Source organism: Ctenopharyngodon idella, chromosome 19 (genome assembly GCF_019924925.1).
Source record: "Ctenopharyngodon idella isolate HZGC_01 chromosome 19, HZGC01, whole genome shotgun sequence".
Lineage (NCBI taxonomy): Eukaryota > Metazoa > Chordata > Actinopteri > Cypriniformes > Xenocyprididae > Ctenopharyngodon > Ctenopharyngodon idella.
The window spans coordinates 10,453,365-10,465,272 of record NC_067238.1 but is presented as its reverse complement, the minus strand read 5'-3'; the positions used below and the strand labels follow the sequence as shown (position 1 = coordinate 10,465,272).

General features: G+C 37.6%; 2 protein-coding genes across 2 annotated transcripts in view; both read right to left on the bottom strand.

Annotated features, from left to right (window-relative positions):
- Positions 1 to 1,530: 1,530 nt before the first annotated feature.
- gdf6b (growth differentiation factor 6b) lies at positions 1,531 to 4,793 on the bottom strand. Its single transcript, XM_051873097.1, has 2 exons — positions 3,762 to 4,793; positions 1,531 to 2,953 (listed from the first exon to the last, which is right to left on the bottom strand). The coding sequence occupies exons 1-2, from the start codon at positions 4,117 to 4,119 to the stop codon at positions 2,064 to 2,066; spliced, it is 1,248 nt and encodes a 415-aa protein (XP_051729057.1). The 5' UTR covers positions 4,120 to 4,793; the 3' UTR covers positions 1,531 to 2,063.
- Positions 4,794 to 5,652: 859 nt separating this feature from the next.
- LOC127501313 (fibrocystin-L-like) overlaps positions 5,653 to 11,908 on the bottom strand; it is a 47,222-nt gene continuing 40,966 nt past the window's right edge. The window contains exons 66-75 of the mRNA XM_051873262.1: positions 11,659 to 11,824; positions 10,076 to 10,308; positions 9,807 to 9,971; positions 9,527 to 9,684; positions 8,650 to 8,785; positions 8,192 to 8,533; positions 7,956 to 8,110; positions 7,015 to 7,161; positions 6,202 to 6,355; positions 5,653 to 6,103 (exon numbers count right to left, since the gene is read on the bottom strand). Of these exons, the coding sequence (XP_051729222.1) occupies positions 5,892 to 6,103; positions 6,202 to 6,355; positions 7,015 to 7,161; positions 7,956 to 8,110; positions 8,192 to 8,533; positions 8,650 to 8,785; positions 9,527 to 9,684; positions 9,807 to 9,971; positions 10,076 to 10,308; positions 11,659 to 11,824 (1,868 nt within the window). The 3' untranslated portion in view covers positions 5,653 to 5,891. The remainder of the gene's footprint in view (positions 6,104 to 6,201; positions 6,356 to 7,014; positions 7,162 to 7,955; positions 8,111 to 8,191; positions 8,534 to 8,649; positions 8,786 to 9,526; positions 9,685 to 9,806; positions 9,972 to 10,075; positions 10,309 to 11,658; positions 11,825 to 11,908) is intronic.

The following is an 11,908-nucleotide window of genomic DNA, read 5'->3' as shown; positions in this document are numbered from 1 at the left end:
CACCATTCAAAAGTTATTTTAAATACTCACCCAGATTGCATTTATTTGAATAAAAATACAGGAAAAGAAAACAGTAATATTGTGAAATATTATTACAATTTTACTGTTTTCTATTTTAAAATGTTTTTTATTCCTGTGATGGCAAAACAGAATTTTCAGCATCATTACTCCAGTCTTCGTGTCACGTGAGCCTTCAGAAGTCATTCTAATATGCCGATTTGGTACTTAAGAAACATTTATTATTATTTATTTGAAAACAGTTGTGCTGCTTAAAATTTCAGTGGAAATCATGATACATTTTACTGGACCAAAACTTTTGAACAGTAGTGTACAGTCATGGTCAGAATTATTGGCACGTCTGTAAATATGATCAAAAAATGCTGTGAAAATAAATCTGCATTGTTTATTCTTTTGATCTTTCAAAATCACATTTTGAAATAATGTTTTTCTCTAATATATATTGGCTACAATTATTGGCTATTATGAATTATGAAATTTTCCAAAATGATTGTCCATGACTTCTTGTTTCACAGGAGTATAAATGAGGAAACACAAAGGCCAAATTCATCCATTACACAACAGGTAAAACCAAAGAATATAGTTCTGATGTGCAGCAAAAGATTGTTGAGCTTCACAAAATAAAATGCTGAAAATAGCTAAAGCATTGAAAATTCCCATTTCCACCATCAGGGCAATAATTAAGAAGTTCCAATCAACAGATAATGTTACGAATCTGCATGGAAAATGTCTATATTGTCTTAATGCACGGTAATAAGGATACTGTAGTTCGAGTGGCCAAAGACTCTCCAAGGATCACAGCTGGAGAATTGCAGAAATTACTTGAGTCTTGGGGTCAGAAAGCCAATAAATAAATAAATAAATAATTCAAACAGCACCTACATCACCACAAGTTGTCAAGAAAAATCCTCTGCTCACATCCAAAAACAAACTCCAGCATATTCAGTTGTCAGACACTACTTGAACTTCAAACTACACTAGGTTATTAAAAAGTACCCCATGTTACAATTAAGTAAGTACTGCTGGATCTTTAATGTTGTAGGCCTATTATTCTGCTGGAGGTCCTGGACAGATACATGGCATCATGGATTCTATCAAATGTCAAGTGGAGTGTATCAGCATGGATCTGGGAATCTGAAGGATCTGGAGAGATTCTCTATGGAGAAATAGTCTAATCTCTCCCCCTCAATTGTTTTACATCTATGAACAGTTCGATTTTTGGAGATATAAAAGAAAAAGGTCAAAAGGATAAACAATGCAGATTTATTTTCACAGCCTTCTTTTTACCAAGGGTACAGATCATTCTGTCCAGGACTGTATATTGAAATTATTAATTCAATTACGAAATATTAAAATGTCATCACTTTTTTTTTTAAATTATTAATCTAACAGTAATTCAATTTAACCGTTATGTAGCTGTTGAGAAGCAGTAACAAAAAGCCATTATTCAAGAAGAAATATTTAAGAAATATATTTCATTTCTTGGTATTTTATTGGAGGAATAATATGGTTCACACCTTTTATGAAATATTTACAGACCCTTTTATGATGTTAATCCCTCAAAGGAAGATATGTACACGGTAACATAATTTGCACAATGAGGTAGATAGATACAATAACTAAAATAGCTTATTAGATGTGTGAAATATTATTACTGAATAAATGATAGCACTTAAAGAGAATATTAACTTAAATTAAAATTAGTACCTGTACAAATTTAAGAAATCATTTATTTACATATCCATCCATAAAATACAGCTATTTAGAGCAGTAATAAAGTTGTCAAGTCCACACAATTTGAAGTAAATGCCCAGTAAAGTGGAACTAAGAGTAATGTTTTCATGTACAGTAGCAGAATAACCGGTAAAATGTGGAAGATTTGTCTTTGTTCTTCCTCTTTTTGTGCTTGTATTCCAGAGTCATAATTCCAGATAACAGCTGTGATTACAGTATATCATTTCAGCTAAGGCTTCCAGTAGTGTTGAAGACACATGAGAAAGTCAGACACTTTTATTTACATTCCCTCATTAGTTTGAACAGCACATTCACCTGCAGCCGCAGGACTCCACCACCATGTCTTCATACTGCTTGTATACAACATTATTTCCTGCGTCAATGTACAGGATGCTGATGGGACTGAGTTTAGAGGGGACGCAACAGCTGGGCGGCATGTTGCTGGGGTTCATGGAGTTCATTAGAGTTTGTATGATGGCATGATTGGTTGGCTCCAGGTGGGATCGGAGGGGGAAGTCACACATGCCCTCACAGTGATACGCCTCATAGTCTAAGGGAGCAATAATCCAGTCGTCCCAACCCAGCTCCCTGAAATTCACATGCAAGGCTTTTTTGCTGCACCTAGATTTGGATTTTTTGCCATGCCTCTTGCCATGGCGGTTGGGTAGAGCGGTCCGTCTACTCCGTCGGGATTTCACATGAGGTCCTCTTTCCTTCCCAGGACTACTTAGACCCCACAGTTTAATCTTCTCCCTCTTTTCATAAAAAATGCTTTGTCTCTTTTTTGACCTTGTGAAAACAACCAGTATGGCTTTCTTTAGTTGCGGACGGCCATGTCTGTGAAATCCAAGATATTGCAAGTCAATTTCCCTCTCAGGATTATCTAGCGTCGCCTTGAGCTCCAAACAGAAGCGGGTCCCGTGAGAGTGGTGCTGACGTTCCTTAAAAGTCTCCCATACGTCGAAAACCTCCCATTTTGGTTTATGTGCATCCTCCAGATCCAAGGTTTTGGAGTCAAGCACAGTGTGTGACTGACAGGAGAGCAGCTGTATCTCCACTGGGCCCGTCTCTGATGCTCGGAACGTTCCGGAGATCTTTGTGTATATCCTCAGTTCAGCACCCAAGAGCTCCACGTTTTCAGAAAGTGTTGATACATCGAATAAGTATTTCTGTCTCCACAGTGGGGAGTTCAAAAGGTCATCTGGAACAAAGAGCACACATATTTAGTGACAGCGGCTGTACGTTTATTTACAATGTCAGTTAGAAAGGCATAAAGAGGAAAAAACTGTATATGCAGATGAAGAACACATTTTCAACCAATTATATGCTGAAATTTCTTTCTTTCTTTGCTATAATAAAAAGTTGTAAAAGTTAGATTAAAATTGAAGTTATAATTTAAAAATTAATTTTAGATAAAGTAGTAAAACGTCTAAAAATTGCATAATAATAAAATAATTGGGATTGTGTGTGTGTGTATAGGCCTATATATACTGTATTATAGCACTGTATTTTGACACTGGGTCTCATGTCTCGCTTTCTTTCTTATGGGGCTGTGAATTTCTTTAGAATGTAAAACGAATGTTTGTAATCTTTGTCAAGGAAAAAAAAAAGATTGATAATGGAATTTCTTTCATACTTTAAAACCATAAGGATCAAACTACTAAACAAACATATATTAGTAGGCCTATAATTCCTATTTTTCAGTTATTTAACATTCATTTTTTTTTTTGTCTTTTTTTATTATTATTTTATTATCCCCAGTCCAATTAGGAATGATTTCAAATTATGACACATGACCCATTCATTACTTAAGGATTTATTCATTTAACTTTGCCACTTTATAGCAAAATAACAGCATTTTCTCTGGACGTTTTCCTAAAAGCACCTGTGCTGTAAATATGTGCTGTAACTATTCTGACACATTGAAAAGGGGAAAACAAATTTGGACAAAAGGCCATTTATAAATCCTAAAGTTATATATCAGATTAAAAACAAGTCAAACAACTAACCTTGACCCTCGTCCACAAAACTCGTTATAGTGTTTGCAGCTTTTGACGAGCGGAAAAAACTCGCGTTCAGTCCCAGTTTTTCAGCCGCGGAAAAGGTCTTGTAGATGGAGATCATGTAATCATGAGGTTCAATTGTATCCTTTGTCGCCCGCTGTGACTGTATGTCTCCAGATAACGGTGATGCTGACAATATACTTTTGCCGTGTTTGGCTCTTCTGTGTCCATCAGCAGCCGCAGACCTGGACACTTTCATCCCTTTGGATGCGTTTGGAAACAGAGGATTTATTGAGTGAACACACAGAAAATGCAAAAGAAAAGTAAAAGTCAAAAATATCCCAGACACTCCACAAGCACACATTTTGTTAATGCACAAGAAAAAAAGAAAGACCTGCTTTGGAAAAACAGGAACACATCACATGTGTGTGGAGAAGCGCAGACTGAGAGCAGCTCCCTCTGAAGAACAGCCTCCTTAAGTACCGTCATGACATTATTAGCTCCCACTCAATCCAAACAATACTTTAAAGACTCTCCTACACAGCTTTAGGATATTACTGTCCTTCTTCATGTCCCCATAATTTAACATGGGTGATGTTAACAGTTAAAAATGTTTTTTATTTTATTGATTGGTTTATAAGGTTTTATAATCAGAGCCAAAGCAGTGCCGCATAAAATTTAAATATATAGGCTAACTTCTGTGTATACTACGAGAAACAAAGATTGAGAAAGAAAGAAAGAAAGAAAGAAAGAAAGAAAGAAAGAAAGAAAGAAAGAAAGAAAAACGGAATAAAACTTTCTTAATTTCGCTCTTTTAAGTTCACGTGAATGTGACTGACAGATTGTGGTTTTTCATCGGTTCTGCAGGTGTCAGTGTGAGGATTGAGCACCGTGGGCTTTACCTCCCTCTAGTGGTGCAACATAGCTTTTTCCCCTAATATCTGTCATTATTAGCAGAACGCATTTTACACATGGGGAAAACCAACTATAATTCAGTAAGTTCCATAAAGCTCTTGATTCTATGAATATGATAAAGTAACATATTCTTGTAATTGTTTAAATATAGCGTTTGTTACAATAAGGATATAATTACAGGTAAGACCATTGATGGCTCTTCATTACCATGCTTATGCCAATGCTAACTTTTTTCTTTCTTTTTTTATTGTTATGAAAAATATCAACCTACACATTTTTCTAATTTATGTTGGTGCAGGATGATGCTCTCCCCTCTTTTCATCAGTCTTTTTAGTTTATGTGGCTGTTTTAGATCATGTCATAGCGTTTTAAAGGGGTACATTCTCAATAGAATTAAAATTGGTTGCACATTTTATCATCAGCATCACGGTAAGAACAGCTCGAGTAAATCTCATCACACTTTTGGAGCTCGCTGGTCAACTCGTCTACAGTGTTTCGGAGCGGCACTCACGCAAAATTAAACAATTAGGCTTCAGTTATATTGCGCAGACAATTGGTCCATTCAGTTCGTAAGGCTTATAAAAGCTTCACGTCGATGAATTAGCCTGATTCTATAATAGCCTGATGTTTCGTGTTGGCAGTCAGAGTACCAGCAACATGTGATAAGTGCCAGAATGCTACAGATTAAAATATAGAGGTGCGTTTTTCAGCCGACTTCGAGCTTTAGCTTTGGAGAGCGCTCTGAATGGAGGGTGGGATCTCAAGTTTTCAAAGCTAACTTGCTATTGATAGCCTCTCCAAAATTGCCTACCCTACCTTTAAGGACTGAAATTTCCTTTGATGCATTTATGTACACTTTGATAGAACTAAGGAAGAAAAGATCACAACTTTGATTTCATGTCAACTTTAAGGGAAATATTTGGCATCTATATGTTCAAGAATTTAATGCAGAAAAAAAAAGACAACAGCAGTATGCTAGAACTTGATTTTATTGAGGATATAAGAGAGCATATACATGTATAATACTCCAAAGTAAAGTAATAGAAATAGGTTTAAATAAAATAAAGTTTTGTTAAAAGTGTTCTACAGTCTTAGAATTAATAATTGTAGCTTACAGAGCATGATCATATGGGAAAACAACAGAAGTATATAGACAAAGGCAAATCATTAGAAGACGATGTAATATATAAGAGTGGACTTCTTCATTGGTTTTAATTGCTCCTAGAGTCCTCTGAGCAGGAGGAGTAGACCACTCAAAATCACAAGCAGATACACAGATGGTGAGGAGACAGCTGGACTGGAGTCAGTGATGCCGGGGAAGTTATTGCCCATAGTGACGACCACAGAAGACGGCGTTGTAGGTGATCTGAGCGTAAAAGATCTGGACTCAGCCTTCCATTCATTCAGAGTAAAGGCCAACTTCAAGTTATCACCTGTAGAAGAGGTACAGAGAGAGAAATTATCGTAAAGGCTTAAAATGACAGTGACAGCAACCCAAAAAAATCTAAATAATATAATGGAGATGACCAACCACTTGTAAAGATGGCTAAGTCAGTGTAATTGGCCCAGCAGCCACTGAAAGGGATGGTGGTGTTTCCGTAAAGCCCCTCTGTTGGATTCCCGTTAGCATCTTTGAGCACAGCTGAGATGGTTAGAGTCGTCACACCCATGGACACGCAGTCACCCTGGAAACAGACGCAGAAAAAAGATGCTCTCCTTATTCAATACCAGGTGTGGTTTTCTAGTGAATATTTTCAAATGAATATTAAAATATGAGCGGAGAAAAACAAACAACAGAGTTGGGGGCACTTGATAGTGACAGTGAATGTAAAAGTTAAGTGTAGCCAAGTATGGTGTCCCGTAACTCGGAATTTGTGCTCTGCATTTCACCCATCTAAGTGCACACACACTTTGAACACACACGCGGAGCAGTCGGCAGCCATTTTTTTGCTGTGGCACCTGGGAACAATTGGGGGTTAGGTGCCTTGCTCAAGGGCACCTCAGTTGTGGGTAATGAGAGTGGAAGAGAAAACTTCCCCCACCTACATTCCCTGCTGATACTGAGACTCGAACCCACGACCTTCAGGTTACAAGTCTGACTCTCTAACCATTAGGCCACAACTGACCGAAGAACATTCTTAAAACATATAACCCCATGACAACAAACTCAAGCACTGAAATCTCTAAACAAATGACACACATCAGTTTAACGCAGAAAGAATAAAGGCACAAGTTGTAACTTACTGCCACTTTATGTCAAAACTGTGCTCCCGGTGCAACTGGTGCAACCAGCCCCTGAAAACTACCTGAAAACTTGCATCAGATATTCTTAATGAAATCTCACCGCTGCATCCAGAGCCATGATGCTGGGCTGAATGCTGAGGGGTCCGAGTGACGATCCAGCCACTGGCTGGACCACCACCTTTAGGGATGATACAGTCTTGACTGTCTCCACCTGCTGGTCTTCACGGGTCACCTCCTGAGTGGCCACCTGAGAGAGAAACCGTTACAGTTCAAATAAGAAAAAGCATGTCATGTGCATCTTTTACTGGATCTTAATCTGATAAAAATTAAAAGGGATATTTGGGGTTCAGTACAAGTTAAGCTCAATGAACAGCATTTGTTGAACTGTAATTATGAATTGGCAACCTGTGGTGTTCTACCCGAAGCTGTTCACGTTCACTCTTATTTATGCATTTCTATGTCAATGCTATCAATGCCAAAATGAATCTGCAGCAGTAAGGTGGTACAAGTCAGAGCTCTGTAAGTTGTTTATGTTCCTTACTGAACATGTATTAAACTTCCAAAGTCATGTGATTTCAGTAAATGAGGCTTTGTTACATCATAAGTGTTTCGAAATTTCAGTGGTTCACCACTGGGGGGCGTGATTCGAAACAAAAGATTCGTAAAGCTTTGAAGCTTCATGAAGTAGTGTTTTGAAATCGCCCATCACTAGATATTGTTCAATAAAGTTATTATTTTGTTTTTCACAAAACTATTCTCGTCACTTCATAACATTAAGGTTGAACCAATGTAGTCACATAAACTGTTTTAAATATGACTTTAGTAGCTTTCTGGGCATCTGAAAGAGTTAATTATCTTGCTGGCAATGGAGGCCTCACTGAGCCATCAGATTTTATCAAAAATATCTTAATTTGTGTTCTGAAGATGAACGAAGGTCTTACGGGTGTGGAACGACATGAGTAATTAATGACAGAATTTTCATTTATGGGTGAACTAACCCTTTAAAATGAGTTTGATCATGTGATCTGATTAACATCTTACATCATTCCAAGACGGGTCACTGGAAGAGGGTGGAGGAGGGATGATACCCAGGGATGACACATTGAAGCCGATGGACTGACTCAGATTGCCCGAGACAGCAGCACGGCCCAGATCGTCAGCAATGTTCTTCAGGACATCAAACTGTTGATCTCCTTCTGCAGATGGTATATAAATATTAAGACATTGTATTGTGATCTAAATGCTGTATTTGTCATTTATTTTATTCTTGCTCTCACCAGTGGTGGTGTTGGTGGATGTCTGAACAGGGGGCTCCCTGATCTCTACTTGCACCGTCAGTCCTGCCGAGCGCCTCCTTCTCGCATTAGTACCCTCACGGACAATGTTGGTGATTCGAATCTTGTTCGCCGGTATTTTCAGAAATAAAGCCAGATTGGTGATCAGTTTTGCACCGAAGAACTCTGCCTCAGTCATGGCTGGGAGATTGAAGGCCAGGAACAAGACCGGGGAGGTACGGATTTGGACTGGCTCTGAGCCACGAAGTAGTATGTTCAGCATTTTGTAGTCCTGGTCAAAGAAGTTGGAGCCATGACTGGAGTTGAAACTGGGAACGTATTGCCCTGAGGAGCGCAGAGAGGAATCAAGGAAAGAATTGTTATGTGTTGTTTAGGTTGAAAAATGGTCTTCTGGCCTGCAGGGTGAGCTGTATTAATTAACATTATTGTACTGTACTTACCTGAATAAGTTGGCTCACGCAGAGTGTAGTCAGTTTTGTCCGCATTCCACTGAGCATTTGTTGGACCAACCAAACTATTGTTAACGTACACATCCAGCCGCTGAGGGTTTGAGTAAAATACAGCCACCCTGACAGCCTGAGAACAACAGAAAATTACTGTAGTTAAGTTTCTACTGTAATATTATCATAGTTTGAAAAAAAAATAAAAATATTAAAAAAGAAACATTGAATACAGATGTCTACACACAAACACACACACATATACATATCTATATATCTATATATATTGCAGGTTTACATTCCCATTTATTTTGATGCAGTGATGGATACATTTTGGCCGTAATGTACTAGTTATTTATTTATTTATTTTAGGATTCATTCCCAACTAGCTTATTCATTTCTCATGATCGTGTTTTGGGTCAACTTTTGTAGCTTTTAAATAATAAAATATTAACAAATATGTAAAATAATATAGTAACATAAATTAATAAACTAATTAATTAATTCTATTTAAATTACTATATTATTTTACATAATATTTGTTAATGAATCCATTATTATTATTATTATCATATATTATCAATTATTATATAAATATTATGTGTATATATATATATATATATATTCAATTCATTGATTGATATTAATTCATCAGTTTGTTTGTTTTTGATATTTAAAAGATATGCAAAGTTCTGCATAATATAGATTTTTTTTTTTTAAATTAGAAGACAAAATGGAAATAAAATATTTTTAATAAGAATACAGAATAAAACTGATTAAAGATTGTTTTCTCCTAATATGCCTTTTATTGTGCTAAATTTTATTGTTTTATTGTGCTGTGTGTCTTTTGTCAGTATAATTCATCTTACTGACTAACCTCTGTAGGTCCAGCATTCAGTAACATAAGTCTCAGCTTCTGTGGTGTTGTGCTGGTGAAGTAGATATCAAAGGATTTATTAGTGGCCACAATGGCGTGGAAGAGAGATACTCGCTTCTGACACGTGTAGCCGGCGCACCAGCCGTGGTCTTGTGGGCCTGGAACAAGATATTCACAGTAAGATACACAATACACAATGAAACATTTTCTGCTTATAGAAAATCCTGAACTATATTATGCATAAAATATTAGGTGTTACAAGGGGAGTTATGCGTCATACCATTCACCAAATCCACATATTTGTCCCCCAGGATGGCTACAGGTGAAAGACGCCTGGTCTCTGTGTCTGCGTCCATACTTTCGATGACCAGCATCCTGTAGTTGAGCCCAAAGCACTTGTAGCTCTGCCAGGTGTTCATGTATGTACAGGTGTCTCTGATCACACCTGCACAGGTAAAACAGCCATGTCATACGTTAAAAGAGCAATATTTCATTTTTTAGTTCTCTTAGATCACTGTTAATGATGAGCAGCCCTCAGATGTACTGTACCTTTGTAAGGAGCGATTTTATTCACAGGTATTCGGCTGCCGTTGAGAGAGGTGAGCATGACTTTGGGGATGCGGTAATCGCCCAGTCCACGTCGGGGATCCCCGTTCCACTCGTACTCAGACTGGGGCACCACTGCTCCCACTGCACCCAGGAAACTGCCATCCAGATCCTTCAACATCGTCTTCTTTTTAGCGTCACAGTCCATGTCCACACAGTCTGATGGGTTCACCTTGCTAAAAATTAGAGAGAAACAAATCAGTCAGTCACTTACATTTGTGGTCATACATTTTCATTGTTGTATTCCTAATAATATTCCAGGGCTAATAATTTTTTTTTTCAAGGCTAATACTTTATTAACAGTAGGGATGTGTGCCATGACCAATTTCATTAATGTTTAAATAGAAATTTTGAAACTGACTAGTCAACTAGTCTAGTCTATCAAACAAAAACAAAAAAAAACAAACAAAAAGAAAACATCAGTAAATGAATATCCTTTTGAAATAAATTACTTAATCTACAGGAGTTGGTCAATGAAACTTAAACACTGGCCAATATAGTGTTGGAGGTTTCACACCTATATATATGCACAGCCTGGTGGCCAATCTTCACTGATTTTACATTCCATCATTCCATTAGCAGAGCTATAGCACCGTTGTACATAAAACATAATAGGAGACATATCAGAGTTCAAAAGAGGACAAATTGTTGATGCTCGTCTCGCTGGCTCAACTGTGATCAGAACAGCAAGTCTTTGTGGTGTATCGAGAGCTGTGATATCCAGGGTAATGTCAGCATTCCACCATGTAGGACAAACCACATCCAACAGGAGTAACTGAAGGAAGCTATCTGAAAGGGATGTCCAGGTAGTAACCCGGATTGTATCCAAAAAACATAAAACCACATATGCCCAACTCGCTGCAGAATTAAATTTGAGCCACTTTGGGGTATTTGGAAGAGCTAGTCAGAAAACGTTTTCCTCCACCAGCATCACATAGTGACCTGGCCACTGTTCTGGAAGACGAATGGCTCAAAATCCCTCTGGCCACTGTGAAGCACTTGTATCTGTCATTCCTAAGATGAACTGATGCTGTATTGGCCACCATTGGTGCCAATGTGTACCATGAGCGCTCCGACTGACCTGAGAAACATTTTCTGTGCGAATAATTCAGCAGTTATTATGTCCTGTTTTTCTGTCAACTGAACCAGCAATTCCAATCTTCCTTGAATTAATCATTCTATTGAGTCAGTTCTTTCTTTTTGCCAAACACGTTTGCAAAAACGGTCTTAATCGATTCTCATTCATTCGGACCGCTCTCCCACTGAATCATCTGAAATTACTTTTCAGTAAGTAAAACGTAAAGTATCGAGTGCTATGCTGTTTTTCAGTTGTTTTCATATACGACCATGCACTGAATGGATATCTTTGACAATTGCATTGCTTTTTGCAGTTTTCAGGTTTAAAAACGTTTGAAACGTGTCTATGATGTACAATGTTTAATACCATTTAGTCGGCTAGTCTCGCACATCCCTAATTAACAGTGTTATCTTTGTGAATTGAAATTAACTATAAGCTTTTGGTTTACCCCAGATCAGGCCGATGAATGTATGCCAGAGCATCCTCTGTGCTGTTTATCTTGGCTATCCTCTCAACACTGATTGGATGTTGTAGATCCTCATTTCCCGGGTTGGTCATGAACATGTAATTCGTCTGTGTTGAGCACACATTCTTGAACCCAACAAAAGTTGTGTCTGGAAATAGAAACAGACATGTAAATGGATGCTAATTATTATTATTATTATTTTGTATTATGAAAGTTTAATTTGAAGATTCAT